The sequence below is a fragment of the Hylobates moloch genome, unplaced genomic scaffold (genome assembly GCF_009828535.3).
Source record: "Hylobates moloch isolate HMO894 unplaced genomic scaffold, HMol_V3 SCAFFOLD_40, whole genome shotgun sequence".
NCBI classification, from domain to species: domain Eukaryota; kingdom Metazoa; phylum Chordata; class Mammalia; order Primates; family Hylobatidae; genus Hylobates; species Hylobates moloch.
In genome coordinates this window covers 1,303,068-1,316,761 of record NW_026652315.1, presented here as the reverse complement: position 1 = coordinate 1,316,761, position 13,694 = coordinate 1,303,068, and the positions used below count along the sequence as shown (strand labels likewise).

At 42.4% G+C, this 13,694-nt stretch overlaps 1 protein-coding gene across 4 annotated transcripts in view; it reads right to left on the bottom strand.

Moving 5' to 3' along the window:
* Window positions 1-13,694, bottom strand: part of LOC116463515 (ubiquitin carboxyl-terminal hydrolase MINDY-2) — a 95,877-nt gene that overhangs the window by 10,009 nt on the left and 72,174 nt on the right. For 2 of the 4 annotated variants that reach the window (XR_009212080.1, XR_009212081.1), the window contains exons 7-9: window positions 4,960-5,133; window positions 4,287-4,330; window positions 446-640 (exon numbers count right to left, since the gene is read on the bottom strand). Coding sequence is in view for 2 of the 4 variants with exons in the window: in XM_032146644.2 (XP_032002535.1) it covers window positions 446-640; window positions 4,960-5,133 (369 nt within the window). In the remaining 2 variants the exon portion in view is untranslated. The remainder of the gene's footprint in view (window positions 1-445; window positions 641-4,286; window positions 4,331-4,959; window positions 5,134-13,694) is intronic. The other 2 variants (XM_032146644.2, XM_032146645.2) reach the window with 1 other exon arrangement.

Genomic DNA, 13,694 nt, shown 5'->3' with positions numbered 1-13,694 from the left:
CCTCGGCCTCCCAAAGTGCTGGGATTACAAGCGTGAGCCACCGCGCCCGGCTCACCTAATTTAAAATTTTTTATCTCAAGTGAAATTTACTGCTAAAGTGATCATCAATTTTTTTTTTTTTTGAGAAGGAGTCTTGCTCTGTCATCCCGACTGGAGTGTAGTGGCACAATCTCAGCTCACTGCAACCTCTGCCTCCCAGGTTCAAGCAATTCTCCTGCCTCAGCCTCCCGAGTACCTGGGATTACAAGTGTTCACCACCACCACGCCCGGCTAATTTTGTATTTTTAGTAGAGATAGGGTTTTGCCATGTTGGCCAGGCTGGTCTCGAACTCCTGGCCTCAAGCAATCTGCCTGCCTCGGCCTCCCAAAGTGCTGGGAATGCAGGTGTGAGCCACTGCACCCAGCCGTGATCATCACATTTAAGACTCAGAACACTAGTTTTTACCTGAGCCTGTGTAGAAGCAGCAGCAGCAGCAGCAGCTGCTTGTTCCTGTTCCTGATAGTATTGAGAAGCCCGTCTGTCCTCTTCCTCTTGGAGTTTCTTTGCTAGTTCCAAATCACTGATTCCTTCCGGGATTTGTTCCCAATTGATCTCTTGGCTCTGCTGTTCTTGTTGTAGAGATAATGCCATAAGATAATCCTAAGAAATTAAATTATAACCATCATTAGCTATGAGATTTCACCTAAGAATGAATGACTGCAAATACAGACGTTATATCTATAAAGCTGTAAGAATGGCTTTAAAAAAATATACCAGGTCTGGGCAATATAGCAAGACCCTGTCTCTACAAAAAAAGTTTAAAAATCAGCCAGGTGTGGTGGTGTGCACCTGCAGTCCTAGCTACTTGGGAGGCTGAGGCAGGAGGATTGCTTCAGCCCAGGAATTTGAGGTTACAGTGAGTTATGATCTCCTCACTGCACCCCAGCATGGGTGACAGAGAGAGGCCCTGTCTATAAAAATGAATAAAATAAAAACAAAAAAGAAAAAGAAAACAATGTAAAATAACAAAATAATTAAAATAAAATAAAAAACATTTTATTTTAAACATCAAAATGACAGTTATCTTCCTAAGTATTTCCCTTGGGGAGCTATGAACTTATTTCAGTGATTCTGTCATTGTTCTAAATATTTTTGGAGGCCAGGCATGGTGGCTCACGCCTATATTCCCAGCACTTTGGGAGGCCAAGGCAGGTGGATCGCTTGAGCCCAGAAGTTCGAGACCAGCCTGGCCAACATGGTGAAACCCCGTCTCTATTAAAAACACAAAAATTAGCCAGGTGTGGTGGTACACGCCTGTAATTCTAACTACTTGGGAAGCTAAAGCAGGAGAATCACTTGAACCTGGGAGGCGGAGATTGCAGTGAGCCGAGATCATGCCACTGCACTCCAGCCTGGGCGACAGAGCAAGACTCGGTTGCGAAAAAAAAAAAAAATTGGGGGGAATGTATTTGAAATTTTTTCTGGAAGCCATATATAGGCAGCCAAGAAAGCTAAAAACAAAACAAAACAAAAAGTAGCGCGGAGCCAGGTACAACGGCACACACCTATATTCCCAGCACTTTGGGAGGCTGAGGCGGGCAGGTTGCTTGAGCCCAGGAGTTTGAGACCAGCCTGAGCAACATGGCAAAACTCTGTTTCTGCAAAAAAACACAAAAAAATTAGCTGGGCATGGTGATGCATGCCCGTGGTCCCAGCTACTAGGGGAGGCTGAGGTGGGAGGATCACTTGAGCCCAGAAAGTTGAGGCTGCAGTGAGCTGTGATCACACCATTGCACTGTAGCCTAGGTGACTGAGACCCTGTTTCATATATAAATAAATAAGTAAATTGGTTTAAAGAATTTTTTTTAAAAGTTCCCCATTTACAAAAGAAACACATGCCTATAGGCAATTCAGACAAAACTGAAAACCATAAACAACAAAGTTTAAATCACCATAATATCATTACACAGAGACAACTACTGTTAACAGTAGTTATTTTTTCTACATTCCCATACAAATTCAAACCAACCCTCTGAAACTACTGTAATGTTTTCTTTTCCATTTAGTGTCATAAAAGTCTTCTGTTTAAGAAAATAAGAATTTCCCAAGATTATTAAATATTCTTCTAAAAGATGATTTTTAAAGCCAACATAGTAGCCATCATATAGTCTTCCTCAAGTATTTAACCATCTCCTCCCTCCTCCCATGTACACACTCAGATTGGTTTCTATCAGAAACAGTGCATTTTGGTCAAGGGCATTAACTTAATATCCACTTTATTAAGAGTCGGTGTTGACTAAAATTTGACCAGTCTGTGTACCTCCTCCCCAATCTACCCTCGAAATAAGATAATTTTAAAAAACACAGAGGATGGGTAAATGGTTTTTGCCTGTGGCCAGGTGCAGTGGCTCACACCTGTAATCCCAGCACTTTAGGGGGCCAAGGCGGGCACATCACTTGAGTCCAGGAGTTTGAGACCAGTGTGGGTAACATGGCAAAACCCTGCCTCAACTAAAAATACAAAAATTAGCTGGATGTGGTGGCACATGCCTGTAGTCCCAGCTACTTGGGAGGCTGAGGTGACAGAATTGCTTGAGCCTGGGAGGTGGAGGTTGCAGTGAGCCGAGATCGCACCACTGTACTCTAGCCTGGGTGACAGAGTGAGACCCTGTCTCAAAAAATAAAAAAGGTTGCTGCCTGTAAAGATCTTGTCATATATATAGCATGACTATCTCATGGATATAAAGATATAAAGAATTTGTCCTTCAAGTTCTTCTGAATTCTTCAAACTCTGCTCTTTATGAAGCCTCATGGTCTTGAATCCACCTCTTCCTTGCTGCTTCCAGATAACAATCTCAACACCTTATCTGGACTACTGTGACTATCTATCGCTTTGCCTTCATTCCCCTTCTCCAGTTTTTTTTTTTTTCTTTTTGAGACGCAGTCTCGCTCTGTCGCCCAGGCTGGAGTGCAGTGGCGTTATCTTGGCTCACTGCAACCTCCGGTTCCTGGGTTCAAGCAGTTCTCCTGCCTCAGTCTCCCGAGTAGCTGAGACTACAGGTGTGTGCCACCACGCCCGGCTAATTTTTTGCATTTTTTAAATTAAAGACGGGGTTTCACCATGTTAGCCAGGATGGTCTTGATCTCCTGACCTCGTGATTGGCCCGCCTCAGCCTCCCAAAGTGCTGCGACTATAGGTGTGAGCCACCGTGCCCAGCCTGTTTTTTCTTTTGAGACAGACTCTCGCTCTGTCACCCAGGTTGGAGTGCAATGGCACGATCTTGGCTCATTATAACTTCCGCCCCCTGGGTTCAAGTGATTCTGTCACCTCAGCCTCCTGAGTAGCTAGGGTTACAGGTGCGCACCACCACACCTGGCTAATCTTTGTACGTTTAGTAGAGACGGGGTTTCGCCATGTTGGCCAGGCTGGTCTTGAACTCCTGACCTCAGGTGATCCACCCGCCTCGGCCTCTCAAAGTGCTGGGATTATAGGCATGAGCCACCCTGCCTGGCCCAGTATTTTTTATATACAATATAATGCTTAGAAAAATCTCACATATTTTTCTTAACATTTAAAAAACAATACCCCTGTAGAGCTTCTGAAGGAAAATGGGCATGACTTTCAGAACTGTTTTTCAAAGAAAAGTCCTAGAAAGATGCATATTTGTTTGAATTAAATATTCTTTTTTTTGTTTTGAGATGGAGTCTCGCTCTGTCGCCCAGGCTGGAGTGCAGTGGCACGATCTCAGCTCGCTGCAAGCTCTGCTTCCCGGGTTCATGCCATTCTCCTGCCTCAGCCTCCTGAGTAGCCGGGACTACAGGCACCCGCCACCACACCCGGCTAATTGATTTTTATACTTTTAGTAGAGACGGGGTTTCACCATGTTAGCCAGGATGGTCTCGATCTCCTGACCTGGTGATCCGCCTGCCTTGGCCTCCCAAAGTGCTGGGATTACAGGTGTGAGCCACTGCACCCGGCGAATTAAATATTCTTTTGTGTACTTGATACCTGCTCTTCAAATTACCATTATAGACTTAACATATAACACGAGTTGGTCAAATATCTGCCTTCCCTACTAGGCTGCAGCATCTTTAAGGACAGGACTGAATGATTTATCTTTGTATCTCTAGGACCTAATTATAGTGCCAGGAATACAACTCCTCACTGAATATTGGGTAATTGAACAGTCTTTGTGCACTTAAATTGTTGTAAGTAAAATATATGTCAACTGTTTAACATGATCATATTTTTGCCTCAGTCAGGGAAGAATTCACATCACCATCATACTTCTAATAATAAACAGACCTGTGGCTCCAAGACTGCCCAGTTATGGCAGGCAAAAATCTCATCTGTCAAAAAAAAAAAAAAAAAATCTCATCTGTCTCATTTCTAAATTCAAGTTCTATTCACTAGTGCGTCTCCTGCTACAAATGTCTACTACTCCTCCTTACCTTGGCCTCTAAAGTTTAGAATATCCACCCATTATTTATACACTATATGCTACCTTCCAGATTCTCTCTCCTCTACTTTTTCTAACTAGTCAAAATATAGCTCAGATATGTGCTCATCTCTTCACCTCTACCACCCAAGGCTAAGCCATCATCGCTCTTGCTTGGACTGTTTGTCTCTGCTTAGACCTGTTTCCTTCCTATGTATTCTCCAAATAACAGTCTTTTAAAAAGGTAAAGAAGATCCCATCACTTCCGTGTTTAATACTTGACATAGCTTCCCTACTGCAATTAGAATAAAATTCAAACTTCTCACCATGACCTTCACAGTTCAATATGATCTGGCCTTCTGCACCAAAGTACATAATTAATGTACATGTAGAATGATCACTAACTATTCAGGAAGTGTCAGGAAAATTTCACAAGTATATTGATGAATTAATCTTTAGTTGAAAAATTTTGGATAAATGAATTCACATTTGAAAAAAATCAGCATTGTGAGCACTATAAAGAAGACATTACAAATTTACCTGATCTATCTGATCTTGCTGTCCTTTGTATACAGTTTCAGGATCTGAAGGAGGTCGAAGATGAAATTCTGAGTCACAGAAATTTCCATCACCATCTACATTGTGTAGGCTTTCCCAAACAACTTTTTCTTCAGTAAGAAACCCCTGGTCCGTTACCAACAAATACAGTTGACCCTTAATAAGAAGTAACAAAAGAAAAAGGACTGTTAAATTGATCAAAACTAGTAATATAATATTTAAGGAAAGTTTTACAATCTGTATCTTCAGAATACATTAAACATTCCTGTTTAGATCTGTACAACACAACAAATAGACCAAGTAGATATTTTACTTGCTCAAATCCACTTGGCTTTGAATATAGTTTATAATTGGCACACTACACTAAAACAAGAAATAAGAGCTCTTGGCATGTTCAGCTAATGTATGACTTATAAACACCCCTGGGGGGTTTATAATCTCATTTCACAAAATAGAAAAATACCATACAAATTCCTGAAAAATACATTACAGTCACAAAAAATGATACCATGTTGCCTTTTTTTCCAATTAAGCCTATATGACTAATCCAATCCACACCAATTTTCCCTTTCTCTACACCATTAGTTGCTCTTCTTTTATACACCAATAATACTTTGTACCTACTTTGTATTATCAGTGTACTTCTTTTGTATACCAATAATAAATACAATTGTTTTGTACTTATTTTGTAGCACCAAATTGCCCAGTATTGATTGTATTTTCCTGCCTTATCACAAAGACTCTGTACGTTCATACAAATTTTTTTTTATTTTTAATTTTTGTGGATACATACTAGGTGTATGTATTTGTGGGTTACATGAGATTTTTTTTTTTTTTCCGAGAAGGAGTCTCACTTTGTCATCCAGGCTCAGGCTGGAGTGCAGTGGCGCGACCTCAGCTCACTGCAACCTCCGCCTCCTGGGTTCAAGCGATTGTCCTGCCTCAGCCTCCTGAGTAGCTGGGACTACAGGCATGTGCCACCATGCCCAGCTAATTTTTTGTATTTTTAGTAGAGACAGAGTTTCACTGTGTTAGCTAGGATGGTCTCAATCTCCTGACCTCGTGATCTACCCGCCTCAGCCTCCCAAAGTGCTGGGATTAGAGGCGTGAGCCACCGCGCCTGGCCTACATGGTATTTTGATACAGATATGCAATGCATAATAATCACATGAGGGTAAATGTGGCATCCATCCTCTCAAACATTTATTGCTTGTGTTACAAACAATCCAATTACACTTTTAGTTATTTTAAAAAGTACAATTACATTATTTTTGACTATACCCACAGTCTTGTGTTAGCAAATGCTAGGTCTCAATCATTCTGTTTTTTTCTTTTTTTTTTTTTTAACATCCATTAACCATCCATCCTGCCTGCCTCCAAATACGCATCCCAGCCTCTGGTAACCATCATTCTACTCTCTATCTCCAGGAGCTCAATTGTTTTAATTTCTAGCTCCAAAAAATAAGAAAGAACATGCGAAGTGTGTCTTTCTGTGCCTGGCTCATCTCACTTAACATTATGACCTTCAGTTCCATCCATGTTGTTGCAAATGACAGGATCTCGTTCTGTTTTGTGTGTGAATAGTGCTCCATTGTGTATGTGTACCACATTTTGTTTTTTTTTTTTTTGAGACGGAGTCTTGCTCTGTCACCCAGGCTGGAGTGCAGTGGCACAATCTCGGCTCACTGCAAGCTCTACCTCCCAGGTTCATGCCATTCTCCTGCCTCAGCGTCCCGAGTAGCTGGGACTACAGGCGCCTGTCACCACGCCCGGCAAATTTTTTGTATTTTTAGTAGAGACGGGGTTTCACTGTGTTAGCCAGGATGGTCTCGATCTCCTGACCTCGTGATCCGCCTGCCTCGGCCTCCCAAAGTGCTAGGATTACAGGCGTGAGCCACCGCGCCCGGCCTGTGTACCACATTTTCTTTATCCACTTGTCTGTCAATGGACACAGCTTGATTCCAAATCTTGGCTATTGCGAATAGTGCTGCAATAAACCTGGGAGTGCAGACATCTCTTTGATATACTGATTTCCTTTCTTTTGAGTATATTCTTAGGAGTGGGATTGCTGGATTGTATAGTAGCTCTATTTCTAGTGTTTTGAGGAACCTCTGAACTGTTCTCCATAGTGGTTGTACTCATTTATATTCCCATCAACAATGTATGAGGGTTCCCTTTTCTCCATATCCTCACCAACATTTGTTATTGTCTGTCTTTTGGAAAAAAGACATTTTAACTGGGGTGAGATGATATCTCATAGTTTTGATTTGCATTTCTCAGATGACCAGTGATGTTCGGCACCTTTTCACATACCTGTCTGCCATTTGTCTTTTTTTTTTTTTTTTTTTTTAAGACGGAGTCTCGCTCTGTCGCCCAGGCTGGAGTGCAGTGGCGCAATCTCGGCTCACTGCAAGCTCCGCCTCCCGGGTTCACGCCATTCTCCTGCCTCAGCCTCTCTGAGCAGCTGGGACTACAGGCGCCCGCCACCAGCCTGGCTAATTTTTTGTATTTTTAGTAGAGACGGGGTTTCACCGTGGTCTCGATCTCCTGACCTCGTGATCCGCCCGCCTCGGCCTCCCAAAGTGCTGGGATTACAAGCGTGAGCCACCGCACCCGGCCTTTTTTCTTTAAGATGGAGTCTCATTCTGTTGCCCAGGCTGGAGTGCAGTGGTGTGATCTTGGCTCACTGCAACCTCCATCTACCAGGTCCAAGTGATTCTCCTGTCTCAGGCTCCTGAGCAGCTGGGATTACAGGTGCCCACCATCACACCTGGCTAATTTTTGTATTTTTAGTAGAGATGGAGTTTTACCATGTTGGCCAGGATGGTCTCAAATTCCTGACCTCAAGTGATCTGCCCACCTTGGCCCCCCAAAGTGCTGGGATTACAGGTGTTAGCCACCACACCTGGCCTCATTTGCACGACTTCTTTGGAGAAATGTTTACTGAAATCATTTTCCCATTTTAAATTTGATTATGAGATTTTTTTTTTTTTCTAGAGAGCTGTTTGAGCTCCTTACATATTCTGGTTATTAATCCCTTGTCACATGGGCAGTTTGCAAATGTTTTCTCCCATTTTGTGGGTTGTCCTTTCATTTTTCTTTTTTTTTAGGCAGGGTCTTGGTCTCACTGTGTCGCCCAGGCTGGAGTGCAGTGGTGCGATCTTGGCTCACTGCAGCCTCAGCCTCCTGGGTTCAAGCGACTATCCTGCCTCAGCTCCAAGTAGCTGCAACTACAGGAGCACACCACCACGCCTGGCGAATTTTTGTATTTTTAGTAGAGACAGAGTTTCACCATGTTGGCCAGGCTGGTCTCGAACTCCTGACCTCAGATGATCCACCGCCTCAGCTTCCCAAAGTGCTGGGATTACAGGCATGAGCCACCACGCCTGGCCTTTTATTTAAAAAAAAAAAAACTATAACTGATTCACTGTCAACAATGCAGATTATTAGTCTAAAGTTCCTTTATGTAATTATAGCATAGAATAGCAAAATATCTATGACTATAGTACTAGTTTAGGCCCATCTGATCATGAGAATCCATGGTTAAATCACTATCAAGAATATTTCTTGCAGGCCGGGCGCAGTGGCTCACGCCTGTAATCCCAGCACTTTGGGAGGCCGAGGCGGGCAGATCACGAGGTCAGGAGATCGAGACCATCCTGGCTAACACGGTGAAACCCCGTCTCTACTAAAAATACAAAAAAATTAGCCGGGCGAAGTGGCGGGTGCCTGTAGTCCCAGCTACGCGGGAGGCTGAAGCAGGAGAATGGCGTGAACCCTGGGGGGCGGAGCCTGCAGTGAGCCGAGATCGGGCCACTGCACTCCAGCCTGGGTGAAAGAGCGAGACTCCGTCTCAAAAAAAAAAAAAAAAAAAAAAAGAATATTTCTTGCATTGATATTCCAGCACTTTTGCTACATTATGCAGTCAATGCTTTCTTAAGACTCAAATCTTCCTTCTAATTTCATCAGTTTTTAAAATACTGAAAAATTTCATAAATAATAATATAGAATAGGTTTTAATGCATTAAATTCTTAATTATGTATTTCATATTATATAAAATGTCAATATTGTCACAATTTGTAAATTTATAAAATATTATTAAATTTGACAAGTTTTCTTCTACTTTATCAATTTACAAATTGAGATGATATTGTCAGGTTTTTTTTTTTTTTTTTTTTTTGAGACGGAGTCTTGCTCTGTTGCCCAGGCTGGAGTGCAGTGGCGTGATGTGGCTCACTGCAACCTCCGCCTCCCAGGTTCACGCCATTCTCCTGCCTCAGCCTCCTGAGTAGCTGAGACTATAGGTGCCCACCACCACGCCCGGCTAATTTTTCTATTTTTAGTAGAGATGAGGTTTCACTGTGTTGGTCAGGCTGGTCTCGAACTCCACTGTCAGGTATGTTGTTAATACAAGTAACTACTCCATGTAGAATTAATTTACGAAGGTATTTTTGGACAGAATAGGTTTTCATTCCATGTTCTTTTGTGATCCAATATGGAGGAAAGCACTGGCTAAATATTTTTGGTTAACTAACTTGGATTCAAATTACTTAACATCTCTAGGTCGGGTGTGGTGGCTCACGCCTATAATCCTAGCACTTCGGGAGGCTGAGGTGGACATATTACTTGAGGTCAGGAGTTTGAGACCTGCCTGGCCAATATGGTGAAACCCCATCTCTACTAAAAATACAAAAAGTTAGCCAGGCGTAGTGGTACGTGCCTGTAGTTTCAACTACTCAGGAGGCTGAGGCAGGAGAATCGCTTGAACCCAAGAGATGGAGGATCCAGTGAGCTAAGATTGTGCCACTGTACTCCAGCTTGGGTGACAGAGCGAGACTCTGTCTCAAAACAAAACACCAAAACACCTAAAAACAAATACTTAACATCTCTAGACTTTAGTTTTTTCTTCTTAGAAATTTTGAAGTTTCTAAGGTACTTTATAATTTGAAAATTTATACATTTCTAAGAGAGTTTCTAAAGTATTTTAAGTATCAAAAATGAACTTACTACTCCTACTTAACAAATGTAGTCTTATCCAAAAAAGCACTTTCTTATCTACCCAGAGAGGCAGTGAAGCATAGTCGTTGACTTGAAAGTCAAGTTGAAAGTGGACTTGAAAGTCATATTGGAAATGCTTATAAGCTAAGTGGTCTTGGGCAAGTTACTTAGGGTCTTTACGTCTTCCCTCAGCTATTGAGTGAGAATAATAATATCCACTCCTCACAGAGGAGTTGTGAAGATTAAATGAGATAATCAATATAAAATGCTTAATATAGTACAAGGCCCCTAACTGCTTCATAAACAGAAGATATTGTATTCATGAGTATCATCTAAATTGATCTCAATTTCTGTGTCTATCTGCTTCTGTCTCCTATTTAAGAGAAAAAGATGAATCTCTCTGCTTGTACTATGGAATCATCACTTTCCTTATTCCAGTTTCCAAATTCCGCCCCCTCCCCTTTTAATTTAAAAAGTGACAATTTTTGATATATCAACCAGCTTTAAAAATAGCTAAACTTAATGGATTGTTACTTAAATGTAGCATTCTGTGGAAAAAATTTCCACTACAGCCTTAGTCAAAGAGGAAATAGAATAAACAAATTTATTTCTTTAACATGGTTTTAGTATTTATCCAGAACTGTATCTCCTTCTTAACTACTTTTCACTTCTAATCCCTAAAGTAAAAAAGCAAACAGAACCAACCTTACACCATCTGGCTGAGTTTATGGTAAAAAACAAATAACAACAACAAAACAACCAACCTCAAAAATGTTGGGACTGAATATACTTCAGAGAGATGTCAGTAATTTAAAACCAAGAGGTAGGGGAAACAATTATGACATGAATATAAAGGTTGATATGGTAAAAGGACAATCAAGGAGTCATAATAGGAAAAGAGCTACGCAGATATCATTATATGAACCAAAGATCTAGAAGCTATGTGATCTAGACAGGGGCTATGTAATCTTAGTTAAGAGCAAGCAGAAGTTATCAGAGGGTGGTGAAGGAGGGCCATAAAAATGAAATGGAGCAACTAGATCTAGGATATAGAATTAGGAAAGGATAGGAATCCAACAGTCATGATCATATGTATAATATGAGAAACAAAACTGACTTAAATGAGTCTGTCTCTAGGACAGAAATGGTTTATTTACAACCCATCTTTATACTTTCAAATTTCCTGCATGGATAAATAGTCATCTCACTATCTAGACCCACAGGAAAGCATTTGCTCTCTTATGGTCTCCTCACTCTGCTCGCAGAAATCAATCTAATTAGGCTGTTGAAAAGCACAGATCAGCCAGGCGCGGTGGCTCACGCCTGTAATCCTAGTACTTTGTGAGGCCGAGGTGGGCGGATCACCTGAGGTCGGGAGTTCCAGACCAGCCTGGCCAACATGGTGAAACCCCGTCTCTACTCAAAATAAAAAAAATTAACTGGGTGCAGTGGCGTGCGCCTATAATTCCAGCTACTGGGGAGGCTGAGGCAGGAGAACTGCTTGAACTCGGGAGGCAGAGGTTGCAGTGAGCTGAGATCATGCCACTGCACTCTAGCCTGGGCTACAGAGCGAGAATTTGTCTCAAAAAAGGAAAAAAGAAAATCACAGATCTTCAGACTGGGCGTGGTGGCTCACGCCTGTAATCCCAGCACTCTGGGAGGCCGAGGCGGGTGGATCACCTGAGGTCAGCAGTTCGAGACCAGCCTGATGAACATGGTGAAACTGTGTCTCTACAAAAAGTACAAAATTAGCCAAGCATAGTGGCATGCACCTGTAATCCCAGCTACGTGGGAGGATGAGGCAGGAAAATTGCTTGAACCCGAGAGGCAGAGGTTGCAATGAGCCAAGATTATACCACTGCACTCCAGGCGGGGCAACAAGAGCGAAACTCTGTCTCAAAAAAAAAAAAAAAAAAAAAAAAAGAAAGGCATATATCTTCATAGAATCATGAGCCTTCCAAAGTGCTGGGATTATAGCCATAAGCCACTGTATCTGGCCCCCAAAATTGAAATTATTTATAAGAAAATCATGAGGTTGGCTCAGTGTAGTGGCTCATGCCTGTAATCCCAGCACTTTGGGAGGCGAGGTGGGTGGATCACTTGAGGTCAGGAGTTCAAGACCAGCCTGGTCAACTTGGTGAAACTCTTGTCTCTACTAAAAATACAAAAAATTAGCCAGACATGGTGGTGCGTGCCTATAATCCCAGCTACTCAGAAGTCTGAGGCATGAGAATCTCCTGAACCCAGGAGGCAGAGGTTGCAGTGAGCCAAGATCATGCTACTGCACTCTAGCCTGGGTGACAGAATGGAAGTGTCTCACACGTAAAAATAAAAATGAAAATAAAAAAATAGGCCAGGCACGGTGGCTTACGCCTGTAATTCCAGCACTTTGGGAGGCCGAGGCAGGCAGATCAGGAGGTCAGGAGATTGAGACCATCCTGGCTAACACGTTGAAACCCCATCTCTACTAAAAATACAGAAAAAAAAAAAAAATTAGTTGGGAGTGGTGACAGGCACCTGTAGTCCCAGCTACTCGGAGGCTGAGGCAGGAGAATGGCGTGAACCTGGGAGGCGGAGCTTGCAGTGAGCCGAGATCGCGCCACTGCACTACAGCCTGGGTGACAGAGCGAGACTCCATCTCAAAAAAAATTAAAAAATAAAAATAATAAATAAATAAATAAATAGTGAGGTCAATGTGTATTTTGCAAAGATGATCCGCCCAGTTTAATTGTAGAAGACCAGGTGGATGTACAAGGAAAGAAGTGATATAAATGATAGCAGAAATTAGCGCTATTCCTATTTGTTGCCAATAGATAGATGAGGAATAAAAAGTTTAATGAAGGGTTCATGGAGGATGTTATCACAAGTAATAACTAACAGAGACGGATTTTACTTTGCCAATAATGAAAGAAACACAGAGGTATTTTTCCAGAATTTAGCAACAGTAAACCACAAAACTAGGAATAAGAGGACTTTCCAACAATAGGAAGTCAATTAATATCTGTGGTCAGACAAAATGTCCTGTGCAATAAAAATCATTGTTTGTACTATATTCGTTCAGAAGTGTGAGGTTGATTGGTAGATATTATTCACAAAAAATGGGTCAGATTGATTAACACATCCATTGTGACCTCATGATGGCAGAAGGCTTAAAGAAGTCTGTAAAGATAAAATCCAAGCTAAGCACGGTGGCTCACGCCTGTAATCCTAGCACTTTGGGAGGCGGAGGCAGGCAGATTGCCTGAGGTCAGGAGTTCGAGACTAGGCTGGGCAATATGGCAAAACCCCATCTCTACTAAAAATACAAAAAATTAGCTGAGCGTGGTGGCACACGCCCATAATCCCAGCTACTTGGGAGGTTGAGGCACGAGAATTGCTTGAACCTGGGAGGCGGAGGTTGCAGTGAGCTGAGATTGCTCCACTGCACTCCAGCCTGGGTGACAGAGACTCTGTCTCAAAAATAAAAATTAAAAAAAAAAGGCTGGGCGCGGTGGCTCACGCTTGTAATCCCAGCACTTTGGGAGGCTGAGGCAGGCGGATCACGAGGTCAGGAGATCGAGACCACGGTGAAACCCCGTCTCTACTGAAAATACAAAAAATTAGCCGGGCGTGGTGGCGGGCGCCTGTAGTCCCAGCTACTTGGAGAGGCTGAGGCAGGAGAATGGTGTGATCCCGGGAGGCGGAGCTTGCAGTGAGCCGAGATTGCGCCACTGCACTC